This window comes from Mus caroli, chromosome 2 (genome assembly GCF_900094665.2).
Source record: "Mus caroli chromosome 2, CAROLI_EIJ_v1.1, whole genome shotgun sequence".
Lineage (NCBI taxonomy): Eukaryota > Metazoa > Chordata > Mammalia > Rodentia > Muridae > Mus > Mus caroli.
The window spans coordinates 149,682,495-149,706,391 of record NC_034571.1 but is presented as its reverse complement, the minus strand read 5'-3'; the positions used below and the strand labels follow the sequence as shown (position 1 = coordinate 149,706,391).

At 46.8% G+C, this 23,897-nt stretch overlaps 1 protein-coding gene across 1 annotated transcript in view; it reads right to left on the bottom strand.

Annotated features, from left to right (window-relative positions):
- Ctnnbl1 (catenin beta like 1) overlaps positions 1 to 16,490 on the bottom strand; it is a 158,905-nt gene extending 142,415 nt beyond the window's left edge. Inside the window, exon 1 of the mRNA XM_021154657.2 lies at positions 16,332 to 16,490. Within this exon, the coding sequence (XP_021010316.1) occupies positions 16,332 to 16,361 (30 nt within the window). The 5' untranslated portion in view covers positions 16,362 to 16,490. The remainder of the gene's footprint in view (positions 1 to 16,331) is intronic.
- Positions 16,491 to 23,897: the final 7,407 nt, after the last annotated feature.

Below are 23,897 nucleotides of genomic sequence, written 5' to 3'. Positions count from 1 at the left end.
TGGACCCTCACATCGATAATCCCAGAAGGAAGAAAGTTGAGGCAGAAGAACTGTAAACAGGCAACAGGAGAGATGGCAAACAACACTGTAGGCGACCCCCCAATGTATTCCCCAGTTATGGGTGGCCACTTCCATCACTCATCCACCCCTCACTCCATCCTTCCTTAGTCAAGGGCATTTACTGAGCAGTTCCCCCCCAGCAAGCTCTCATCTGGCCACAGTCTTTGAGGACCTCAGGGCAATAAGAAGAAGGGCATTTACCAGTCTTTATATACAAAAATGATACCTGTGACAGGAACTATAAGGCCAAATGATGGTGCTGTGCCTCCCCATTCCCCAGAAGTCTCTGCTGTCTTCATTTTAGGCTGCTGTCACTCATGGTCTTCTTCTAGGAAGAAGGGTCAACCTTCTCCTCCCCAGGTGTCCCATGCAGCAGCAGCTCTGGAGCCTCCCCTTCCTCCGCTCCAAGTAGGAACACAACACATGCACATCACATGGCTGCAGCTTGGCATGAAGTGTGGGCTTCAACATGGAAGTCACAGCCTGTCCTGTTTGTGGGTGGGTGACAGCCACTGTTCCTCTTTGAGCTGATTGTCATCTGCGGCTGTTTAGACACATCTTCCCTCTAAGTGACCCTCTTTTTCCATAAACACAAAGACAACCTGCCAACTGGAGGGCAAGCTGCTACTGCTGCAGAGGGGAGCCCTCAGGCCCAGCTGCACAACCCTCAGCCATGTCACCCTGCCAGGCTCAGTGTCATACCCCTGAGAAAAGTCACATTCACCGTGCTTGGCCATCACAAAGGTCACGTGGGCAAAAGAGCCTCTGTGCCACACAAAGTGAAGCAAGAGTCAAAATTGCTTTTTTAATTAAACTAAACTTCCTCAACCTTGTGCTGACAATCCCAGGTACAACACAAAGCCCAGTATCAGTTACAAATCTGCCTCCACACTGCAGGAAGGACAATCTGTGGCAGTCAGAGGAGGGAGGGGAAAATTACTAATTTAAACAAAATGTTTAATCTTCTAATTATGGGGCAGGCTCCAAGAGGATGGAAAGTGCTTTGCAATCTTCATTATGGAATCCCCACGCGACCATGGCACAAGTCATGTCAGCCAGAGGCAGATGCCATCTCTCCTTCTCCTCTGAGCCTTCTGTGTCCTTGCCAGATCTGAGAGGAAGGAGAAAATCTAACAGAAGAAAAGTATAGGTGAACCATGAATTGTGGCTCTCCAGTTGGTTATGCTGGTGAGGCAGATGCCCAGTGAGAGGCTGGTGAGGCACTATCCCGTGCTTCACTCGGCAGGCAGCCTGAGCAGCCCGAGGCCATCTCAAGCTCTGAGCCTAGCACAACTGCCCACCGCAGGTGCGGCTGGAGCAATTCTTTCCCCTTCTCTCCTCAGCACTGAGAAGCATGGAGAATCGGGGTGGCGCGCAGCAATGGCACCTCTGGTCAGAAAGAGAGCTGTTCCTCTGCAGATAGGCTTATCCCCTGGTTAATTTGCGTTATCTCTGCCTATTCAGATCTCAGTGCTAACTCAGGGGGAAAAGTCCCTGCAAGCCACTCTGACAAGTCTAATGGCAGAATTCCCATGGGGACTGCTGGAGGCAACAGGGGAAGGCAATTATTCCCTTTCATTAGGGGCAGGTCTTTTTTAAATTTTGAAATCAAGAAGTAGCCACATGCGGACACTGCTCGCAGCCTCTTACTCGACTGACAGAAACTGAAATGCGGCTCCGCCCCCAGCCCTGCCACCCCAAGCCAGTTGCAGAAGATGTGCTGGAGCCCTAGAAACGGCCGTGCCCCTAATTACCCACTGCCGTGTGAAAGCAGGCTTGGAGGGGATGGCCGCAGATCTGGCAGATCAGCGACGACATGTAATCAGCAGTTCCGGCCCTCTGCAGCTGCTCTGCAGGACCACAGGGTTCACAGCTCCAAAGCTTCCCGCACAGCGCAGGTGCTGCGGGTCAGCTGTGCGTCCCCAGGCCTGCCACGGCTGCTTTCTTCATTCTCTCAGGCCAGGGTACTCAATGAAGGGCACTCTGCCCGCACTCTGTGCCAACCCTGGCACTAGGAGAGAGCTGCCTCTTGATTAGTGCACAACACAGAGGAAATGTGCAGGAAACAGCAGAGGCGAGAAAGCAATTATCTAAGGGAGAGCATGGCGTCAGCTGTGGCCTTACAGCACCAAGGTGGCCTCTGCACCCCTTCAGCAGCCATGCTGGCCAGGCCGCCCTCCATGGCCTCTTGTCTGAGCCAGACCGTGTCACTCCACAGCTTAAGAGCCCTAATGACTTCTACTACACTGAGGTAAATGGCGGGGTTAGGCCCTCCCTGGTCCGGCTGAGCTTGGGGCCTGCACTGGCTGTGCACTGGCTGTGCACAGGAGTATATGAGTTCACATGTAGTTGGCATTTAATAAGTGTGTAGACCGATTCAAGAACAAAAGGTTCAATATGGGCCACTAATCCACATAAAATTTACTAACCCCTGAAAATCTGGGTTGGCTCACAGCCTGACTCTGAGCATATGCCAGGGTGCCCTGGAAACAAGAGTAAACAATATCCTCTCTCCTTGCCAAGCCCTAGTAAACAACTAGGAAACAATAACAAAGGGAGACAGAGCCAAGACGGAGAACTTGCAGACTGCCCAAGAACTGGAAGAACAGAGGGCTTCCTGAGTGAGATTTACCCAAACCATCCTCTCAAAGAAGATTCAGGTGGGTTGGACATAATGACCACCAATGGGCGGTGGCCAAAACAAGGCTCTTGAAGATTCAGAGAGAAGATACATCATCTGAGATTGTCCAGGTCCATTCCATTCATATGGTTCAGATGCTAGGAGCCAGCCAGCACACATGCAGAACGATTTCTAAAACAGACACCATTACATACTCAAGGGTGTAAAGAGCAGCAGAAGGAGAGGCTGCCAGAGAGCCTTGAGCACGAGAAAGGCACAATGGGCCAGGAATAGGCATCCTGAGCTCTGATGCCTGCTGCCTTCGAGGTGCCGTGGGATGCTGGGTGTGTGAAACTGGATGTGGATGCTAGCTAGGACGAAACTCGGCTGGAGCAATGGCTTAGATGTCAAGAGCACTTGAGTGTGCCTGCCGAGAGCCCAGGTTCAGTCGCCAGCAGTCTCGTGGCAGCTCAAAACTGTCCATAACTTCAGCTCTAAGGAATTTGATGCCCTCTTCTGACCTCCAGACGCCAGGCATACATGTGGTACACAGACATACGCATACACAAAATACTCATACACATAAAAAAAAAAAAAAGTACTTCAAAGAAAAGAGAACCACAACAACCGAAGATCTAAATGAACAGCTCCCCTCCAAAAAAGGCACATGTCCAGAGGAAGCCCTATTGATGAGACATTCTCTAATGCCCAAGATGCCAGTGTCAGGACAAAGGAAAATGCCTTAAAGAAACAAAGACATGCCATGAGTGATTTCTGCAATCTTACAGACCTCAGTATCTTGTAGATGAATTCTACCAAAACTAAACTTTATCCAACAATCACAGTTTTCTGTGATAGCATCCAAAGGAGGAAACAAATGGCCTCAGAGGTTAGACAGACATCTGTCCCACAGCAGCACGAAGGAGTGACAGCAGACACCAAGGAGAAGAGTGAACAGCCAGGGAAAGTGGTCCAGGATCTCAACCCCTCTGTGGCATCATGCAGTGGTCAAAGCTCTGCACAGGTCAGGAGAAAGCCTGCACACCGGTAACATGCACTCATCACGATAGCCTGGGTACACAGTGCAGCCTGCTGGAAAGGCGAAATGTGTATGCTCATGGATGCTTAGGAGAATCTGTTTTCAAATTAATGAAGAGGACAGGAGGCATGATCATGGACAAAGCTCTGCTCTCAACTCCATCAGCCAGTAGCTGGGTCCTTAGGCAAGGTTCTCTCCTGCCTGGGTTCCAGCCTCCCCACACGTAAGAGGAGGCAGGCGCAATGAGAACTTCTGGCTCCTCCTCACTCTGCACTCCCACCTCAACAGGCCTCTGAAACCTAGAAAATCTGTTTATGAAGAGCCTGCAGTTCACTCTCCACAGACAGCAGGCAAGCGGGAGTAGGCACAATTCAATACAACCTGCTCCACCTTCTAAACCTCATTACAGGCTTCTCTCAGCAGCCACCCCCAACTGATCAATAGTCCTCTTTTATCGCTGAGCTTCGATGTTCTGCTGGATCTTTGGTAGGTCTGTCTTCCCCCTGACTGACGGCTGCACCCCTGTTTCCGCTAAGCCATTACGTGACATCAAAATGCCCAATACTTTCTCTCATCATTAATCACTAATCTGAGATTCCACTGAAGTACCGTGGGCGGAGAAACCAGTGAAAGACAACCCGATAAATTCAAGAGCCACAAAGAAAACAGCCTTCCAACAGTCCACACTAGAGCGCTGATACAGAGGGACGATTAGTTAAAGTCCAGTGGAATCCCAGCTGGGAAGCCCTCTGGCCACCTCTCAATTCTGGGCATTAACACAATAAGCATGTGAATGACATCAAGCAACTTGTTCAATAATCAATCCTACCTGCTTTTGGAAAGCAGGTATTTTGCTGTTTTGGATCTTTCTTGGGTCAGTTAGTACACTGCAAGGCTAATGGGAAGGCCAGGACTGAGGTGGATGGTGTGTCTACACAAGGCTAACAATATTTTGCTGAGCATGGTAGTAGCACCTGTAATGCTAGCACATGGGAGGCTGAAGCAGGAGGATCATGGATTCCCAGCCAACTTAAGCTACACAGCTAGACTCCACCTAAAACAACAAAAACAAAAACCAAAATCAAGGGGTCAGGATGATTGGATTAGTCAGTAAAGTACGTGTCACAAAACCACAATGACCTGAGTTCCAGGCACAGCAGCCTATACCTATAACCGCAGCGCTGGAGAGGTGGAGATCGGTAGATCCCTGCAGCTCACTGGCCAGCCAGTCTGGACCAATAAGCTTCCAGATGAGATCTTGTCTCAAACGGTGGAGAGTAAGTAAAGATGATACCCAACATTGTTTCCTGTTACCCTGACTTGTGCACACACACACACACACAAACACACACACACCAAGGGGGAAAGGGGAGGGCACTTGCATCCGGCCATACACACACCAAAAAATAAAGATGACAGCTCCGTGGCTATTTACTAACCTCCAGGACAAGGATAACCCACCGTGTGTCTATCTGCCAGCCTTATGGAGCTGGGATCCTAAGCTCACTCTGGAACTCCATGGAAAAGAAACTGGCTCTGAACAAGTCAGGTGAAAAGGCCAATGGCTGACTCAGAAAAAGGCAAAAGAAGGCTCAGAACTTAGGCTCCATCTCCTAATTCCAGTTTCTCTCCAGCTACAAAAGACTCAGATCAAAACCACCCACTTCCCTCAGGATGACTGGGAGGAAAAGACAAAGGAAGGGGTGATTTGTAAGTGAGATTCCTGGTACCTGCTAAGCAGAAACTGTGATTTCCCAGTGCTGAGGAGGAGACCTGGGGAACAAATGGCAGCTGCTGGAGGCATAATTTTTGCTATCGGTGACGGCTAACTGTGGTGAACAGGGCTGTGCTCTAGCCTACTGAGAATATGCTACACTGTGGAAGTGTGGGTGACAAACTGTTCTCATTTTGCTTTATTGAATTCTAAGCCTTAATCTCCAAGGAACCAAAGATCTTGGGAACACTGAGGCAGCTTTGCAAAATTTAAGACAAACTTGCTTCCGGGTAACACGTTTGTTTGGCATATCAAAAATAAACAGCTTCTATTTACTGAGAACTATACCAGCCACGCTGCCTCATTTAATCCTCTGTTGTTTTTTGGTTTTTTGTTTGTTTGTTTTTTTGGGTTTTTTAATATAGGTGATACCCAGACATGGAGGCACATGCCTTTAATCCCAGCACTCAAAAAGCAGAAGCAGCGGACCTGTGAGTTCCAGGCCAGCCTGGTCTACATAGAATTCCAAGGCAGTCAGGACTACAAGGTAAGACCTTGGGGTTGTTTGTTTTTAAAAGATAGTAATGATAACATAAGAATATTTCTAGAGATGGTGAACTAGAAGTAGTCCTGTTAGATGATCTCCATTTGAAAGATAAAAGCCAAGGCTTAAAGAGGTTAATTAGCTGGACCAAGGTCACACAGCTAGCTCTCAGCAGGACTGGGGTTCAAATGCAGACCATCTGACCCACAGTCTGCATTCATCTGCCATGCTAAACATTAAAGCTACTTCACAGGTTTCCCATTCTTTCCTCCCACAGTACTGACGAGCTATTTTGAACCTCTGCATTCTCTGATGCAGTCATTTTTATATAGAAAAACTTCTCTATCGTGTTCAACCTTATACATTCAATTCCCCAACTGAAAAACAGTGACAGCCACTGAGAGCACAGAAAGAGACTGGTCCCCAATTTTACCCCCAGAATTAAGGAGGCTATTTATTCACTATGACCTACCCCAACCAGTCTTTCTGAAATGGAGAGGGAACGGCTGCTGCGTCTACCTCTATATGACCTCCATGCCTGAAGAAGAGCTTTGTCTGTCAGCATACAAAGGAAATGGACCCTTAACTACCGTGACAACAGCACCACAGCACCACGTGATCTGGGAAGCCACCTGAGTGGCAAAGCCTTGCAGGGCTACAGCTTGAGGTGATGGTGGAAACATGAGGACAAAAAGAAGGCTCTTAAGGACACAGCCCTCCTCCTCTGGGAAGCCTCTGTCCCACAGTGGGACTGTCTGACTCAGGATCCCACACCTTGCTGATGCCACCCCATGTGACAGCACTGTGTGGCACTGGGTGCCCGGACCTCAAACCTTTGGAGCTCCCTCTGGAATGCAAGCTCCCCAAGCTTCACTGGGCCTCTTCCTACCCAGACTGAGTCAGTCACTCACACAGGCACAGGCCTTCTCCTCCTGGAAGGAGTTGGCTCACAAGCTCATGCGGTCTAGGGGGAGAGAATCTTTCATCTCGCAGCTCTTTCATCTCTGAGAAAGAGCCCCAAGGCTTCTTTCAAGTCACTGAGCAGCTGACAGCCCTGACTAAAATGTGAAGTTGGGCTGGGAGGGAGGGAGGGAGGTAGGAAGGGAGGGAGGGCAGAGGAGGAAGCAGAGGATTGTGTGATAGCTGAACATCTGGCCAGAAGCTCAGTCGACACAAGAAATGTCAATCAGGGCTCCCTCCTGGGCTAACAGGTAGCTACATAAAGGAGCTGAAGCGGAAGACTGGATGGGCTCCTCTGAAGGGACAAGACTGGGCCTACAGCCACACTCTAGTAAAAAATTAGGAACAAGCCGGGCGTGGTGGCACACGCCTTTAATCCCAGCACTCGGGAGGCAGAGGCAGGCAGATTTCTGAGTTCGAGGCCAGCCTGGTCTACAGAGTGAGTTCCAGGACAGCCAGGGCTACACAGAGAAATCCTGTCTCGAAAAACCAAAAAAAAAAAAAAAAAAAAAAACCAGTTAGGAACAATGAGGCCCAAGAAATAGCTGGCAGAAAAGGGCACAGGCATTCTTCAACGATGTGGGCTTTTTAAACCAGTACTCTTCAAACTCTGCCACAGGAACCAAGGAACTATGACAATTAAATGCAGGAACCTCCACAGAACACTGAACTAAAAAAATGGAGCATTAGTGAGAGAGCCGGCAGCAGGTGCGAGCACATGCACACGCACACACTTTTTTAAAGAGTTAAATTAGGTAAATTAGGGACTGGGAGATGGGTCATTGATTAAGGATACTGCAGCTCTTCCAGAGAAATCTAATTCCCAGCACCCATAGAGCAGATCATAACTATCTGTAATTCCACTCCCAGGGTATCTGATGCCCTCTTCTGGACTCTGGGTGCACTGCACCCAGACAGTTCACATACAGACAGCAAAACAGCCACACACATAAAATAACTAATTTAAAATAAATAAATAAGAGCCAGGTGGTGGTGGCACACACCTTTAATCCCAGTACCCAGGAGGCAGAGGCAGGTGAATCTCTTGAGTTCCAGGTCAGCCTAAACTACAAAGTGAGTTCCAGGACAGCCAAGGCTACAAAGAAAAACCCTGTCTTGAAAAACAAATATACAAAAATGTAAGAGAAAAACTGTTCAGAAGGTGATGTGACAACCATCCTCGGAAGTGAAAGGAAGGGCGCCATCCCAGCCAGCAAGCGAGGCAGAGGAGGGTGAGCTTCCAAAAGAAGGAAACTCCACAACTCCCGTCCCCACAGTTAATCTGCACTTGACTAGCCCCTCCTCGCCCCTACCCTCCCCCCCCCCAGGCTGGTGAGATGGCTCCACAGTTAAAAGCACTTGCTGCTCTTCCAGAGGACCTGGATTCAGCTCCCAGCACCCACTTGGCAGTTCACAACCATCTGTAACTCCAGGTTTCAGGAAACTTAATGTCCTCCTCTGGCCTCTTTGGCCACAAAGCATGCACATGGTACACATATGTACAACACAGAAAAACACTTACACTTATAAAATAGCAAGAAATAAATCTTTAGAAGCAACATGGAAACACACCTTTAGGTGTATCTGTGTGGGAGTTTCCCAAGAGTTTTGACCCAGGAAGGAAGACCTTCCCTGAATACCAGCCCATGGACTAGGCTCCAGAAATAAGTGAAAAGAAAATTCCAGCTGACCAGCTGATCATCTCTGCTTCCTGGTTGTGGATGCAATCAGCCAGCCCCTCACATGCTGGCTGCCATGTGATCCCTACCACAATGGAACGATAGTGACTAGAATGAGGGGTGACCCCCAAAGGCTCCAGTGTCTGAACACTTGATCCCCAGTTGGTACCACTGTTTGGGAAGGTTATGAACCCTTTAGAAGGCAGAGCCTTGCTGCAGGAAGCCCATCACTGAGGGCGGGCATTGAGGGTTTATGGCCTGGCAGCACTTCCTCTGTGCCCATGTGCACAGGAAATGTGACCACTCTGCTCCCTGACTGCCTGGCAGCCTCATGCTCTGGCTGCATCCCTTCCCCACCAGGGAGGACTCTACATTCTGGAACTGTGAGCCAGAAGAAACCTTTTCCTAAGTTGCTTTTTGTCAGGATTCGATCACAGCAACAGGAGAGTAACTAATATAGATTGTATTCCCTAACACTGTGACCAAGACAAACCTCTGCACTCTTTAGCTGCTTTCTGTCAAGTATTTGATCTCAGCATTAAAAAAATTAATACATAAGCCGTTCCCAAACAACTATTACTGGGCACTGAGGATGGGTAAGGCATGCTGCTATATGCTGGCTGCCTCCCTGAATTTACAGGGGGCACAGGAGCATCCTGTATATTCTGTGAAAAGAATGAGCTGGAGGAAAGACAGATGAGGAAGTCATGGTGAGAAGAAATGAACTTGCAGGAGGAAAAAACATGGAGAGAGGAAATAAATGGGGAAGGAACACCAGTGGAACTTGCTCTTTACCTGTTATTTATAGCCAGCTTGCTAACAAAATTAACCTGGGAAAGCATGAAGCTGTCATGCAAAAAGCAGTCTCTTTCAGTATGATCAGAATAATATTCTCAGGGTTAGAACATAACATGAGGTTGCCACAAAAATGAAGGATGCATTTTGAACTCAAGAGTTCAGACTTTCAATAATGTGTCTTACACGCCCAAGAACAACAAAAACAAAAACTGAAAAGGCTCAATTACAAACTGTTTTAACAGGGGAAGCAGGTAGCAAGAAGTACAAATGATACACATGCACAAGAAAAATACACTCGCTCAATAACTCTGAGCTAGCGCTTTATGTGCCTACTAGATAAATGGCAGAAATATAAGTCACTACAAGCAGTATTATCAGGACTGCAGTAAACAGGAGTGCATGGAGCTGAATGAAGGGGTGGCCCCACATGAGCGCTGGCCGCATTGCCCCTGCAGCTAAAGGGACCCCACTCTCTCTGGCTACTCCCCCAATTCCCTGAACACCCATCACACAACTTTGCTCCTAACAGTTGGCAGCTGACCCCTCCCAGCCTCCTCTGCCACCCACAGACTCTTCCAACAGGGCTGGGATTCTAAGCCCTCTCTTTTCTCAATGACCCAACTGAATCCACGCCCTCTGATCCAGCACCTCCCTGAGCTTATCCAACTGCTCCATGCACAGTTCTCCCGGGATACTTACACACAGTGAGGTGTTTAAATGCCCACCTCACATCTCATATCATGAATTCTTCAAGCCCAGATCAGGTCTCAATGATTTTAACACATGTGACCCTTACCTCAGGAAATAGCACGAAGTAATTATGAGTGACAAGGGGAGAGAGAAATGCCACTTGAACAAAGAAGCTCCACACAATATACCTCCAAGAACAAAAACCTGAATACTACCGAAATATCCAACTGAGGAGAAATAATGGAGGGGAAAACTGTCTATTACTCAAACAAAAGCTCACATATGTTAGAGAACAGCATGAAAGCTACGTAGAAAAGAAATGCATGCTTAATTAAAATAAACAACACAAAAGAGCCCATATGCAATACTTACAGGTACTCAAACTGGGAGACTATGAAAACAAAAAATAGTCCTTAGATTAGGGTGATGGTTTTCCTCACCTCAAAATCTTTCATACTATTTCTGACAGTTGATTATCATTATCATTAAAATTTATTTCAAAAGTAAGAAATGAGAGAGGAGCAAAACAGAGATTGGTAGAAGCCCCTCCAATCCAAGAAAATGCTGATATTACCCACATCTGACAGGGGGAGTGGGTGTCTGCAATATCACCCAAGCCAAGGGTCCCTGACCCCAATCTGTCTCAAAGAGAATTCCTCTGGTGGTGCAAAGCCAGCCGTTCCCGCCGAGCCAATCTGAACTAAATGAATTCTTTATTGCAAAACTTCAGAGGTAAGAACTTTCTCCCAGACATCTGTGGAATGAGTATTAATGAGAGTGCCCTGGAGTTCAGCTCTGCGCCTATGCGGCAGAAACTTCTCTGCCAAGCTACTGCTGGGCACACCTCTTGATGAGATGTCTAAGCCTGAAGGCATCAAAAAGTGCATTTCCATATTGGGAACATAACTGGTTTCCTCTTTAAGACTTTCCCTACCACCTCCTGTCCACATTGTAATTCTCCTGTCTTCTCAAATGAATTGTTAACATCTGTCAAGGGTAGAAGGCATGCACTGAGGCGCTCTCCTGCCTATTACCAGAAGAACCAATCTCAGCAGAAAATTGCAATCTTCCCACTGACTTGCCCCCAAAAATGAAATTTAATAAGCATGCTAAAAAAATTGTTAAACTTTTAATAAACACTTCCTATTGCTGTATGATACTTCTTCTTGCTCACCTTAGACCCTGAGTTTCAGAATGGAAAGAACCAGAAGTTGTACTGTCTGACCTCCTCGCTTTACAACTGATGGGAAGAACGATGTGCAGAGAGGGAAAGTGACTTGTCCTGAGTCACCCAGATAAGTGCTGATAAAGGCTGGATTAGAACCCAAATCTCCCAGGTCTCCAGCCCCAACTTCTTCTACCCCATCAGGCTTTTTCAGCTACTGGACTCTCTGGAGTCCTTGGCCTAAATAATTAGTATAGCAGAATTTTAAAGCTACTAGGGACCTCGGAGAGAGTCATACTTAATCCCCTCATTAGGCATAGGAGGAAACTGAGGCCCAGAGAGATTAAGTGATTTGCTCTCCATTTTTGAGTGGCAGGGAAGAAGTACAGCTTAAGCTGAAAAGCCTGCAGACCAGTGCCCAGGAGAAGCAAGGGTCGTCTCAACTGGGAAAAGCTTAAGTGAATGCAGATGAGTCTAGACCAGGGTGCCTTCGTGGACAGTGCCTGACCACCAGCTTTAGCATCACCCCAAATGCACACCCCCAACTCTCAGGACACTGAGTCAAGCAAACACTTGAGTTGGGAATGGGATAGCTTTGCTCCCTTCTGTTCCCACGCAGGGAGCTTCAGTGCTCAGTCAGCTTTGCCAGTGCTGACTATATGCAACAGTGCTTACAATGTACGCTTTCTTCTACATAAGCACATCAACGCAAAGGCTTTCTTCAAAATGGCAAACATGCTTGGGTGTTCAGTGCTGGCTCTACTGCTTCCTGGCTGTGTGAGTTTCACAGACAGGAAACTTGCCTCCCTAGCTCCAGTTTCCCTTTCCATGAAGCAGTCACACCATCTCCCTTTGGAGGATGTGCTGACAACCATACCTGACAACTTATCTGCAAGCACGTTAGTTCTGCCTCTGGCACACAGCAGACAGACCAGCAGAACAGTCAGGAGCTCCAGCTACAGAATAGGACTGCCTGAGCACTCTCTGGCTAGGTACCTTCAGTGGCTAGGTCTGTTTCTCCCACTGTAAATCAGAGATTAAAACAGTTCCTCATACCGGACATGGCCAAGCCTTTAATCACTGCACTCCAAAGGCAATGGCAAGCAGCAGGCAAATGTTTGTAAGTTTGAGGCTAGCCTGGTCTTCAGGCCAGCCAGGGTTATATAGTGAGACTCTGTGGGGTCCAGGGAATTCCTCCTGGACTAGAGATGTAGCTCGCTTGGTAGAGTGCTTGCCTAGCGTTCATGAAGCCCTGGCTCTGTCCAAAGCATACCATAAGCCAGGTGTGGTGGTGAACACCTGCAATTCCAGCATTTGAAAGGTGGAACAGGAGAGTCAGAAATTCAGGTCACCCTTGGCTACAAAGTGAGTTTGAGGACAGCCTGTTCTACATAAGATCCTGACTAGAAAAGAAAGTTAGTTCCTGGTAAGACTGTTATATGGATTTAGTGAAGAGGCAGATAAATAACTAATTATTTTGTGTAAGATTATCACTGTCTTCAAAGCACTTTCACTTCTATAGGCTCATCTCATCCTTAAGATTTCCCACAGGAGGATGGCCATGTCTGACTGATTCTAGATTAGACTCTATAGATTTAGACTACAGATTCTAGATTAGACTACCACCTTTTCAGATAGGAATGAAGGTAGACCCTGATGAAAGGAACAGAGCTGTAATTACAAGACCAAGATTCTGGAGACATGTCAGTCACTGCCTTGGCCTGTCAGTCACGGCCCTGGTTTGAAACCTTAGCTGGGTCTGTCTATCAGATCTGAGTTCTTAGTAAGTTATAAACAGGTAGGTTGAATGAAGACATCTGTATCACCTCTCTAAATGCAAAGGCTTTTAAGGAAGTTCTACACGGTCTGCAGTCTGCCAACATTTCCAGCTCCATCCCCTTCTGGTGTCCTGCTCACTCACCAAGTTCAGGCTACACGGCTCTTCTCTCTACTCATCTAATGGGCCTAGGCCTGCACTCACAGTTGCTGCTCCTGCCTTCACTATTCTGCCCTGTCATATGCCGGCTCCTCAACCTTCAGAGCACTAATGCTGGCTCATCAGACTCCTTCCCTGATCACTCAGTCTACAGAGACCCTAAAAGGAGCTATTTACAGTGGCGCTGGTCTACAGAAATACAGCAGAAGTCACAAATTTTACATAGAAGATTAAACTTGGAAGTAGGCACAAAATTTAAATTTAATAATCTATTATCCTTAATCCAGTATATCAAATGTAATCCATATTAAAAAAGTAAGATATTTCATCTTTCCACAATAAAGCTGTGAGATGCAGGGTGCACTTTACACATAAGAAAGAACTTGATGCAGATGGGCCCCCCTTTCGACGTGCACTAGCCATGTGCACAACAGCCACCACGTATGCTCACACGTCCACGGCGGACCCTGCTGCACTCCCTCACAACACATCCAGCCATCTAAAGTTCTTGTTTACTTCCTCAGTTATTTTTTTTTTTTTTTTTGGTTTTTCGAGACAATTCTCTGGTGACTCCCCCACCATATTTGCCTTTTCATACAAAAGCAAGAGCCTTGTCTCATTTCTTTCCACATCATATGCTCAGTGGACCAAGTACATTGTACACAGTAGATGGTCAACAAATATCTGTAACCAAAGAATGGGCCCCTTCTGGTAGTGCTGCTCCACATCTGAATCAATGGACTGGACTAGCCAGCCCAGAACTCCCAGACGAGCACTCATCAGTGACCTTCCCACCACCTTTCTTGTTCCATCATCAATTAGACTATCTTAAAGAGAAAACGATTATGGCCTTGCATCTGTTATCTGTTGCTTATGTATTCTTTCTCATCAGGTCTGGAGTCTCCATCTACGGGATCAGTGTTGTAGATATTGGCTAAAGGAAATAACTACCAATATTAGTATTTATGGGCTGTTTTAACTGCAACAAACATTGGCCTAACACTGCTTCTTTTTTCTCTTTTCTTTTGGTTCGGTTCGGTTTGGTTTGGTTTGGTTTGGTTTGGTTTCTGGACAGGATTTCTCTGTGAGACCCTGGCTGTCCTGGAACTCACTCTGTAGACGAGGCTGGCCTTGAACAGATCCACCTGCCTCTGTCTCCTCCCAAATGCTGGGACTAAAGGTGTGAATCACCAACCGTCAGACATAGCTAGGCTTTTTGTTGTTGTTCTTTCATTTTGGTTTGCTTTTATTTTTTTGTTTTTCAAGACAGAGTCTCTCTGTGTAGACTTGGCTATCCTCTGTAGACCAGGTTAGCCTTGGACTCAAAGAGATCCACCTGCCTCTGCCTCCCAAGTGCTGGGATTAAAGGCACCAGCTTCTTAAGAGACTCTTAACAGAAGGAGAAATTTCTTCACAACCAACCATAAGGTAGGTACCATGAGGTATTCTGTTCAAGATTACAACAACTAGTTAGTAAGGAAAAAGACATGGAAGGCAACCTGGGGCTCCAAATCCAGGCCTTTTATTTTATTTTATTTTTTTGTAGTGGTGGTGGGGTGTCTCACTATGTATCCCTGGCTGGCCTGGAACTCAATGACCCACTGGCCACTGCCTCTCAACTTTCAGGCACTGAGATTCAAGGCAGCCATGGCTAACAGCTCAGGTTCACAGGTTCTTACCGCCTACTCTGGCCTGCAGAGATATCACTTTTTTGTTGTTGGTGGTGGTGTTGGTTTTTGGGGTTTTTGTTTGTTTGTTTTTGTTTTGTTTTGGGTCTTTTTTTGTTTGTGTGTTTGTTTTTAGAAACAGGGTTTCTCTGTGTAGCCCTAACTATCCTGGAACTCACTCTGTAGACCAGGCTGGCCTCAAACTCAGAAATCCGTCTGCCTCTGCCTCCCAAGTGCTGGGATTAAAGGCATGCGCCACCACGCCCGGCCTAGAGCTATCACTTTTAAACTCAAGTTCACAGGTTCTCACTGCCTACTCTCGACTGCAAAGCTATCGCTTTTAAAACATCACACTTTGAACAAAATGCAAGTGGATAAGGTTGGCTTACCCACTTTTTATTTCACCCATCACCCAAAGTCTGCTCCATCATATTATGGCCTCATACATACTCAATCAATATGATCAAGGATCTGTGATCAATATAAAAATACTACCTTTTTCAGAATAAGTCTTTAAAATGAAGTGTGATTTACAATTACAGTACTTCCTAGTTCAGAATAATTACAGTTTATGGGTCCCAACGCCTATTGCAGCTAATGAAAACAAAGATGGACACAAGAAGCCTCGTTAGGCAGTCAAAAGAGGGAGGAAATTTTGAGTTGGAAGTCTGGACACTTGAGCTTTGTAACTGTTGAGTGACCTCAAGCGAGTCCTTTCTTCTCTCTGGGTCACCCGTTCCCCACGAGCACCCTGAGCAAGGAGGTCGAGAGGTCTCTTACCGACCCATTCCATGCTCCTCCATCTTCCAAACGGCTTAACAATAGCGGGGAACGTGGGCACAGGTTTCTGCACTTTCAAATGACCTTTCACATATATCCACTTTATAGATTTTAAAAGAAGAATTGAGACTCCGTGACGGGAGAAAGACTTATCCAAAGCTACACCGACACTTGGTAAAGAAACTGAGGCTCAGCCGGGCGTGGTGGCGCATGCCTTTAATCCCAGCACTCGGGAGGCAGAGGCAGGCGGATTTCTGAGTTCGAGGCCAGCCTGGTCTACAGAGTGAGTTCCAGGACAGCCAGGGCTACACAGAGAAACCCTGTCTNGAAAAACCAAAAAAAAAAAAAAAAAAGAAAGAAAGAAACTGAGGCTCAACACCGAGGGAAAAACAGTGTTCTCCACAACTGTCTCCCCAAGCCCTGTGAATTGGTAGAAACGAGACGGAAGAGGAGCTGAAGGCTACCGGGTGGGGAACAGAGATCAGAAGGCTCAGGTCTGGAGAAGGAAGGGGTCGAAAGGGTCCAGAGGGCTTAGGGGAGTGAAGTGCAATGACAGGATGCAAGCCCGGGTGACATGAGAAGTGAGGGCCAGGGACCGAGGGGAGGCAAGATGACGGGACTCTGTCCCTGCTACCCGAGCGAGGATGAGGAGCCCTCCGGCTTCGGGAACTGCTCTTACCTGGTAGCTTAAAAGTTCGCCCACGTCCATGGTTCCGGACCCAATCAGCACAGGGTACCCTGGTTGCCTCCACTCAACTCCAGAACCACGGGCCGCTCAGAGGCTTTTCCTGACACACTGCCGTAAAGCGCCAGGCCCCAGAACCAATAGAGTAAAAGAGCGCGTGGCCGGTGAGCCCGCCACACTGCCGTAAAAGGACGCGCTGCCGTAAAGCACGCCGCGTCTTGACAATTCTGCTTCCGCCTGTATCCTGAAGGGGCGGGGAAGGGGGCGGATACTTAGGGGACGAACCGAAAAGCGAGGCCGTTATCCAAGAGTAGAGCAGAGTGCTTGGCATTTCGTGGGTAACCTTACAGAGCTTCCAGAGACTGGCACTTTTGTTCTTTCATTCTCATTTCACAGACAATTGAAGTTGGCCGGTTGGTGGTGTTGAATGCCTTTAATCCCAGCACTGGGGAAGCAGAGACAGGCAGAGCTCCGCAGGAGCTTGAGTTCGAGGACAGCCTCGTCTACAGAAATGAGTTCCAGGACAGCCAGGGCTACGGGGAGAGAAGAGGGAGGGAGAGAGGGAGAGAAAGGAGCTGGTTTGAAATTATGCGCCCCATAGTTAGTCACATGTGGCTATGGGGCACTTGAAGTGTGCCTAGTCCTAATTGAGATGTTAAGTGTGAATCAAATGCACAGTGGATTTTTTGTACTTGAACTGGTTCCTTTTTTTTTTTTTTTTCACTTACTGGGTAAAGGAAGATATATTATGAAATGAATTTGATTTTCCTCTCATTTGTTAAGCGTACTTAGTAGATATACTGAAATTGTATATGTGGATTTCAGTTTGAGGTTCCCATTATGCTTCCCCTGGGCTTACAAAATGGCTTCCGGGCCATAGAGTACTGGTGGCTGAGAAACCGTTGATATCATGTTTGTTTGGTTTTTCCCAGGCTTCTGTGTCTTCACTAACACAAGACCCAGTGACAATTGGAAGATCTCCTGTCTACCCAAGCTGTATTAAAGGGTCTGGGCGTCTGGAGACATGGCTCAGCGCTTAGAACCATTTACTGCTCTCTAGACGTCTACTTCCGTTCCCAGCACCCATGCTGGACAGTTCACAATTGCCTGTAACTCCAGTTCTGGGTGATCTGTTGCTCTCTTCCGGCCTCTGTGCAGACCCACAAGCACAGGCATACACACATTTTTATAAAAAAGAGGTTCCTGGGGAAGGAATTTGCCTATTATTGAGATGGTCAAGGCGTTCCTCTTCTGGGATTACAACAGACACCATCCAGAAACCCCATTCAACTACCTCCAACTACACATAAGAAAATTGTCATTCCTCAAACTGCCGCAACCTCTCCTCATTATTCTCTCTGTTAGCACTTCCTCTACTGTTCACAGACTCAATCTGTCATTTTGTACTTGATGGTTGACATTTTATGTTTTGACAGCCTCATTAATTGGACTCCAAACTCTCTAAAAGTTGGCTTTGAGTTTGTCAACCTCACCCTTGAATCTTCAAAGCCCAGAACAATGCATGACAGAGAAGGTTTCACGGGGGGCTTTGTGAGCGTTGGTAAGGAGAGTGGATTTTATGTTATCTACTTTGGGAAGTTGTTGAGATCGTCAAAACAGGGATGCTTTCTGATTGGGTTTTTGTTTTTAAAGAGTAGCTAATGTAAACTGCTTTTTACAGAGTTCATTTGCATGTCCTTCCCCTCCCTTTCAATTAAGTGTAGATTGTGACCTCCAGAGAGGCAGGACAGAATAAAGGTAAGAGCAAATCTTCTGGGCCATGAACAGAACTATTTTCTAGTTTGTGCCTTGCCTCAGTCAGCTTCAATAGGCAGATTTGCAAAAGCCCAGTCCGGAGGTTTGAATAAAAATGGCCCCCATGGGCCCATAAGGAGTGGCACTATTAGGAGGTGTGGCCTTGTTAGAGGAGGCGTGGCTTTGTTGGAAAGGTGTGTCACTAGGGAGTAAGTTTTGAGGTTTCAGAAGCTCAAACCTGGCTAGTGTATCACTGTCTCTTCCAGCTAGCTACAGATTGAGATATAGAACTCTCAGCTCCTTCTCCAGCACCATGTCTGTCTGCACGATGCCATGTTTCCCACCATAACCATAATGGACTAAACCTCTGAACTGTAAGCCAGCCCCAATGAAACCTTTGTATAAGAGTTGCCATGGTCATGGTATCTCTTTACAACAATAAAACCCTGACTAAGACAGGTGCTAGGGACTGGGGTATTGCTGTGATAAGCCTGACCATGCTTTGGTTTAGAGGAGTGCAGACTTTGGGATTTTGGATTAGAAAAACAGTTGAATGCTTTAAGTGGGGCTTAATGGGCCATCTTAGTAGGAACATGGAAGATAGTGATACCTGGAGTGAGTTGACCCTATGGGGACCTGCCTCAAGAGGTTTCAATGGAGAAGACTGTTAGCGTGTGGCCTAGAGACTGTTCAAGGAGAAATGGGGCACCAAGAAGTAGAGTAGAGCTAAATCCTCTATTCAAGGGGATAATTTTTTTTTAATCTTGATGTTGAATGGAATGAAGGGAGCCGTTGCTTCATAGCAAGATCCCACCCAGCTAAGCTTCCAATTTATGAAAATGAGTTAAAGAAAAGGTCAGGGCCAGGTGTGATGGTGCACCCCTTTAATCCTAGCACTCCAGAGGCAGGGGCGTGTGGATCTCTCCGTAGGAGGCACGTGCTCCTGGAGATTCCACTGTCATCACCTCCCATCTCAGCACAAAGCCTTGGGATTACAGGTGCGCGCTATCATGCCTGGCTTTAAATGGGCTTGGGGTTTCAAACTTAGGTCTTCAGGCTTTCAAGGCAAGTGCTTCACATAGGGAGCCATCTCCCCAGCTCCAGCATGGAGCTCTGGGAACATATACTGTAGTTAGGGAGAAAAATCTTAAACAAAAAATATTGTCCAGGGTTAAAATCCCAGGTGTGTACATCATGCCCCGCAGGCGTCAGGAGACACTCGCTGACTCACGGCCCTTGCCTGCACCAGCCTGGGAATCTCAGACCAGTGCTTGAGGAGGCCCAAACTGTCTGCAGGTGTGCACCTGTTCTGTCCCTGCTCCGTTAGTGCTCTCCAGGGAGCCTCTGCACAGGTTCTTTATTGCCACCTGCTAAAGCATTTGAAAGGGAGCCTGGCCCCTGTCACTGTCATTATTGTTCTTCCCAGGGCACTATTCCCAGCTACTCCAATAACTGCAGGCCCCCAGAGGGGCTGTGGCATCTGCTTGGATTCTCACAAAAGCAATGTCATACTACACCTTGCAGAAACGTGGGGTACAGGCTGTCATCCTCTGGGGTGTACCAGTTTGGGCTCCAAGGCACTTCCACTTGACTCCCTGTCTTAGTCAGGGTTTTACTGCTGTGAACAGACACCATGACCAAGGCAACTCTTAGAAAGAACAACATTGAATTGGGGCTGGCTTACAGGTTCAGAGGTTCAGTCCATTATCATCAAGGTGGAAGCATGGCAGTGTCCAGGCAGGCATGGTGCAGGCAGAGCTGAGAGGCTCTTCATCTGAAGGCTTTTAGGAGAAGAGTGACTTCCAGGCATCCAGAGCAAGGGTATTAAAGCCCACACCCACAGTGACATACCTGCTCCAACGAGACCACACACACTTCAACAAGGCCACACCTCCTAGTAGTGCCACTTACTGAGCCAAGCATATACAAACCATCACATTCCACTCCCTGGCCCCTATAGGCTTGTTCAAACACATACGTCTATGGGGGCCATACCTAGCCATAACATAATAAAAATGTACACTTAGTCCAACTTCCAAAGTCCACATAGTCTATAACAGTCTCAACAATGTTAAAAGTCCAAAGTTCAAAGTCCCTTCTGAGATCCATCCAAAGTTTTTTCTCCTGAGCTGATGCCACTCCCTGTTAGCAGCTTTCCTTGGCAGGTATCCTGTGGCTCTGGCATCTTTAACATCTTAAGGTCAACTCCAGCTTCACAGCTTCTTGTTCCAGTGTCTTTGATCCACACATGATCGGGGCTCCTCCAAAGGGCTGGCATCACTTCTCCAGCTCTGCCCTCTGTAGCACTCTAGTCTCTGGTTAACTCCATTCCACTGCTGCTGCTGTTCTTGGTGATCATCCCATGGTACTGGCATCTCCAATACACTGGGATCTTCCACTGCAACTAAGATTCACCAATATCCTCTCATAGGATCTCTTCGTGGTGCCAAACCTCAACTTCTTTGCATGACCCCTTCAGTCCTGGGCAATCAATTGCAACTGAGACTGAATCTTCACCAATGGCCTTCCATGGCCTCTCAGTGCCCAGCCTCAGCTGCTTGCCATGACCCCTTCATTCCTTCAAAACCAATACCATCTCAATTATTCTTACATTACCAAGTCAAGCTGCAGCACAAGGTACAACCTTGGCTACCTCTGGAACACAGATTCTCATACTTTCAGAAAACACTTCCCTGATTTCATTTCAGTGATGCTTGTCTCTTTGTAATCAACACTAATTTCTTAGCTCCAGCTAAGCAACATCAATTGTCACAGTAGTCTTGTCGATTCTTGACTCTAAATCCAGAGACACATGGCCAAAACTGCCAAGATCTGCAGCTTGCTGGAGCTGGAACATGGTCCCCCTTATTCTATTACCAGCTTTCTTTTTTTCAATTCTCACTGCCTAAACTTGGCTGTCCTGGAACTTGCTCTGTAGATTGACTTTGAACTCAGATATATGCATGGCTCTATCTCCTGGATTCTGGAATTAAAGGCATGTGCCACCATGTCTGAACTTAAGCTCTTTTTTCCCTAGAACTTACTCTGTCCCAGGCTGGCCTTGAACTCAGAGATCTGCTTGACTTTGTCTCCTGGGATTAAAGGTGTGTACCACTTCTTAGTCAGGGTTTCTATTCTTGCACAAACCATCATGACTGAGAAGCAAATTGGGGAAGAAAGGGTTTATTCAGTTTATACTTCCACGTTGCCGTTCATCACCAAAGGAAGTCAGGACTGGAACTAAGCAGGTCAGGAATCAGGAGCTGATGCAGAGGCTATGGAGGGATGCTACTTACTGGCTTGCTTCCCTGGCTTGCTCAGCTTGCTCTCTTATAGAACCCAAGACTAACAGGCCAGGGCACCACCCACAATGGGCCCTCCCCCCTTGATCACTAATTGAGAAAATGCCTTACAGTTGGATCTCATGGAGGCATTTCCCCAACTGAAGCTCTTCTCTCTGTGATAAATCCAGCTGTGTCATGTTGACACAAAACCAGCCAGTACAACCATCCTAAGATTTTCATGGCCAGTGTCCCTCAAAAACCAGTTCAAAAGCCTGTGTCTTCCAGACTCAGGATCTGGATCACAAGTGTGCCCCCATTTCTGGATTATACTTCATTCCGGATTAGAAGTCCAAACTTTCCTAGTTCAACTGCAAACACCAACAATAAGCTTAGCTGGGTGGGATCTTGCTCTGAGATCACCACTCCCTCAATCTTTTATCTCCTTGAACATAGGATTCAGCTCCACTTCACTTCCTGGTACCCTTTATTACTTGAATCATACGTTTTATATTTTTCCTTTCTCTGCTTGTTCTTTTTCATTAAAACACTCTTTATAAAACTAAACCAGAGAACAAAATCTCTACTAGACTCTTTTGAGACTTCCCTTGTCGATACAATTAATATAAATCTCTACCTTAGCCTCAGATAGAATCTTCAGACAAAGGCAAAAAGCAGCCACCACATTCTTCACCAAAATACCACAAAAACAATCTCTAGGCCACATACTGAAATTCTTCTTCACTGAAACCTCTTGGGCCAGGTCTACACAGTTCAAATCACTCTCAGCAACACAATCTTCCATATTCCTACTAGGACAGACCAGTAAGCCCCACTTAAAGCATTCCACTGCTTTCCAAATCCAAAGTCTCAAAGTCCACATTCTTCCAAACAAAAGCATGGTCAGGCCTATCACAGCAATACTCCAGTCTTTGGTACCAACTTCTGTCTTGCTTAGGGTTTTACTACTGTGAACAGACACTGTGACCAAGGCAACTCTTATAAAAAATTTTTAATTAGGACTGGGTTACATGTTCTGAGGTTCAGTCCATTATAATCAAGGTGTGAGCATGGCAGTGTCCAGGCAGGGATGGTGCAGGAGGAGCTAAGAATTCTACATCTTCATCTGAAGGCTGCTAGAAGAAGACTGGCTTCCTGGCAGCTAGGATGAGAGTTTTAAAGCCTAAACCCACAGTGGTACACCTACTCCAACAAAGTCACACCTACTTCAACATGGCCACACCTCCTAATAGTGCCACTCCCTGAGCTGAACATATACAAACCATCATATTCGTATATCTCATCTCTTCCCTCTACAGCATCTCACTCTATGGAAGTTATATACTATTTCTGCCACAGACCAGGCAGCAGACGTTGTATTGATACCCCATTTTACCACCTACTCCTAATTGTCACACAAACCCTCCAAGATTCTTCCCTTTCCCGTGGCTCCCTTCTTTCTTCCTCCCTTCCCTCTGCCCCTCCTCTCTTCCCTCCCTCCCTTCCCCTCTCCTCAGTACTTCCTTTCACTTCTTCCTTCTTCCCAACCCTGCCACTTTATCACCATTTTCCTGTTACCCATTAGGCATAGCATTAGGTCACCAGACTCCAAGTCCTAGATCGGGCCCTGATCCCCAAACTCAACAGAGAGAAGGTTCACAGCAGTCTCTCAGAGCAGTCGGGTAAAGATAGCTTTTACTTTTTCCCCCTTTCCTCTTACTTTACTTTCTCAGTTTCTGTCTTGAGCCAATATTAAATATCACTGACTGAATCATTTTAAAAATCACTTTCATTATCACAGGATTCATCAAGTTGTTACTTGCGCTTTGTTGGTTGCGTGCATCTGTCTGGATGCCTAGGTCTCCCCAACACACAGCTAACCATCAATTTCTCCCCATGATGAACAGCCGCTGTTGGTGTTTTAGGAATAGGTTTTTATAGCACGTGTTACATTTTATATGTATAGTTATGTTACACACTTTTATTTCTACCATCATGGTATTTTAGAAAGGATTTCGGATGGCTTACAAAGGTTCTTGAATCACAGTCAGGGAGCCTAAGTTAAAAAAGAAAGCACAAGAGGAGGGAACGTGTAGGGAAGAGAATTGAGAAGAGACAGATGAAAATAAGACAAAGAATGCTTGGTGTCTGCCCCATGCTCTGTGAGGCCATGTGTTGGGTTTCAGCCACTTACTAGCAAATACTCTGCCTAAATCTCTCCCTTTAATGCCAACCAGCCCACCTAGCAGTTTTCAATGAATGCTTCTGCAAAATAGTTTTGGAAACTGGTTCCAGCTGTAGAAGACCAGTGGCCTTGGACCAGTTGATGGGCAGACGAGCAGGGAACACCACTTTCATGAGTTTTCTTTCTTTCTTTCTTTCTTTCTTTCTTTCTTTCTTTCTTTCTTTCTTTCTTTCCTTCCTTCCTTCCTTTCCTGTCTCCCTACCTCATCTTTCTTTCTTCCTCCCTCCCTTCCCTCCCTCCCTCTTCCTTCCTTCCTTCCTTCCTTCCTTCCTTCCTTCC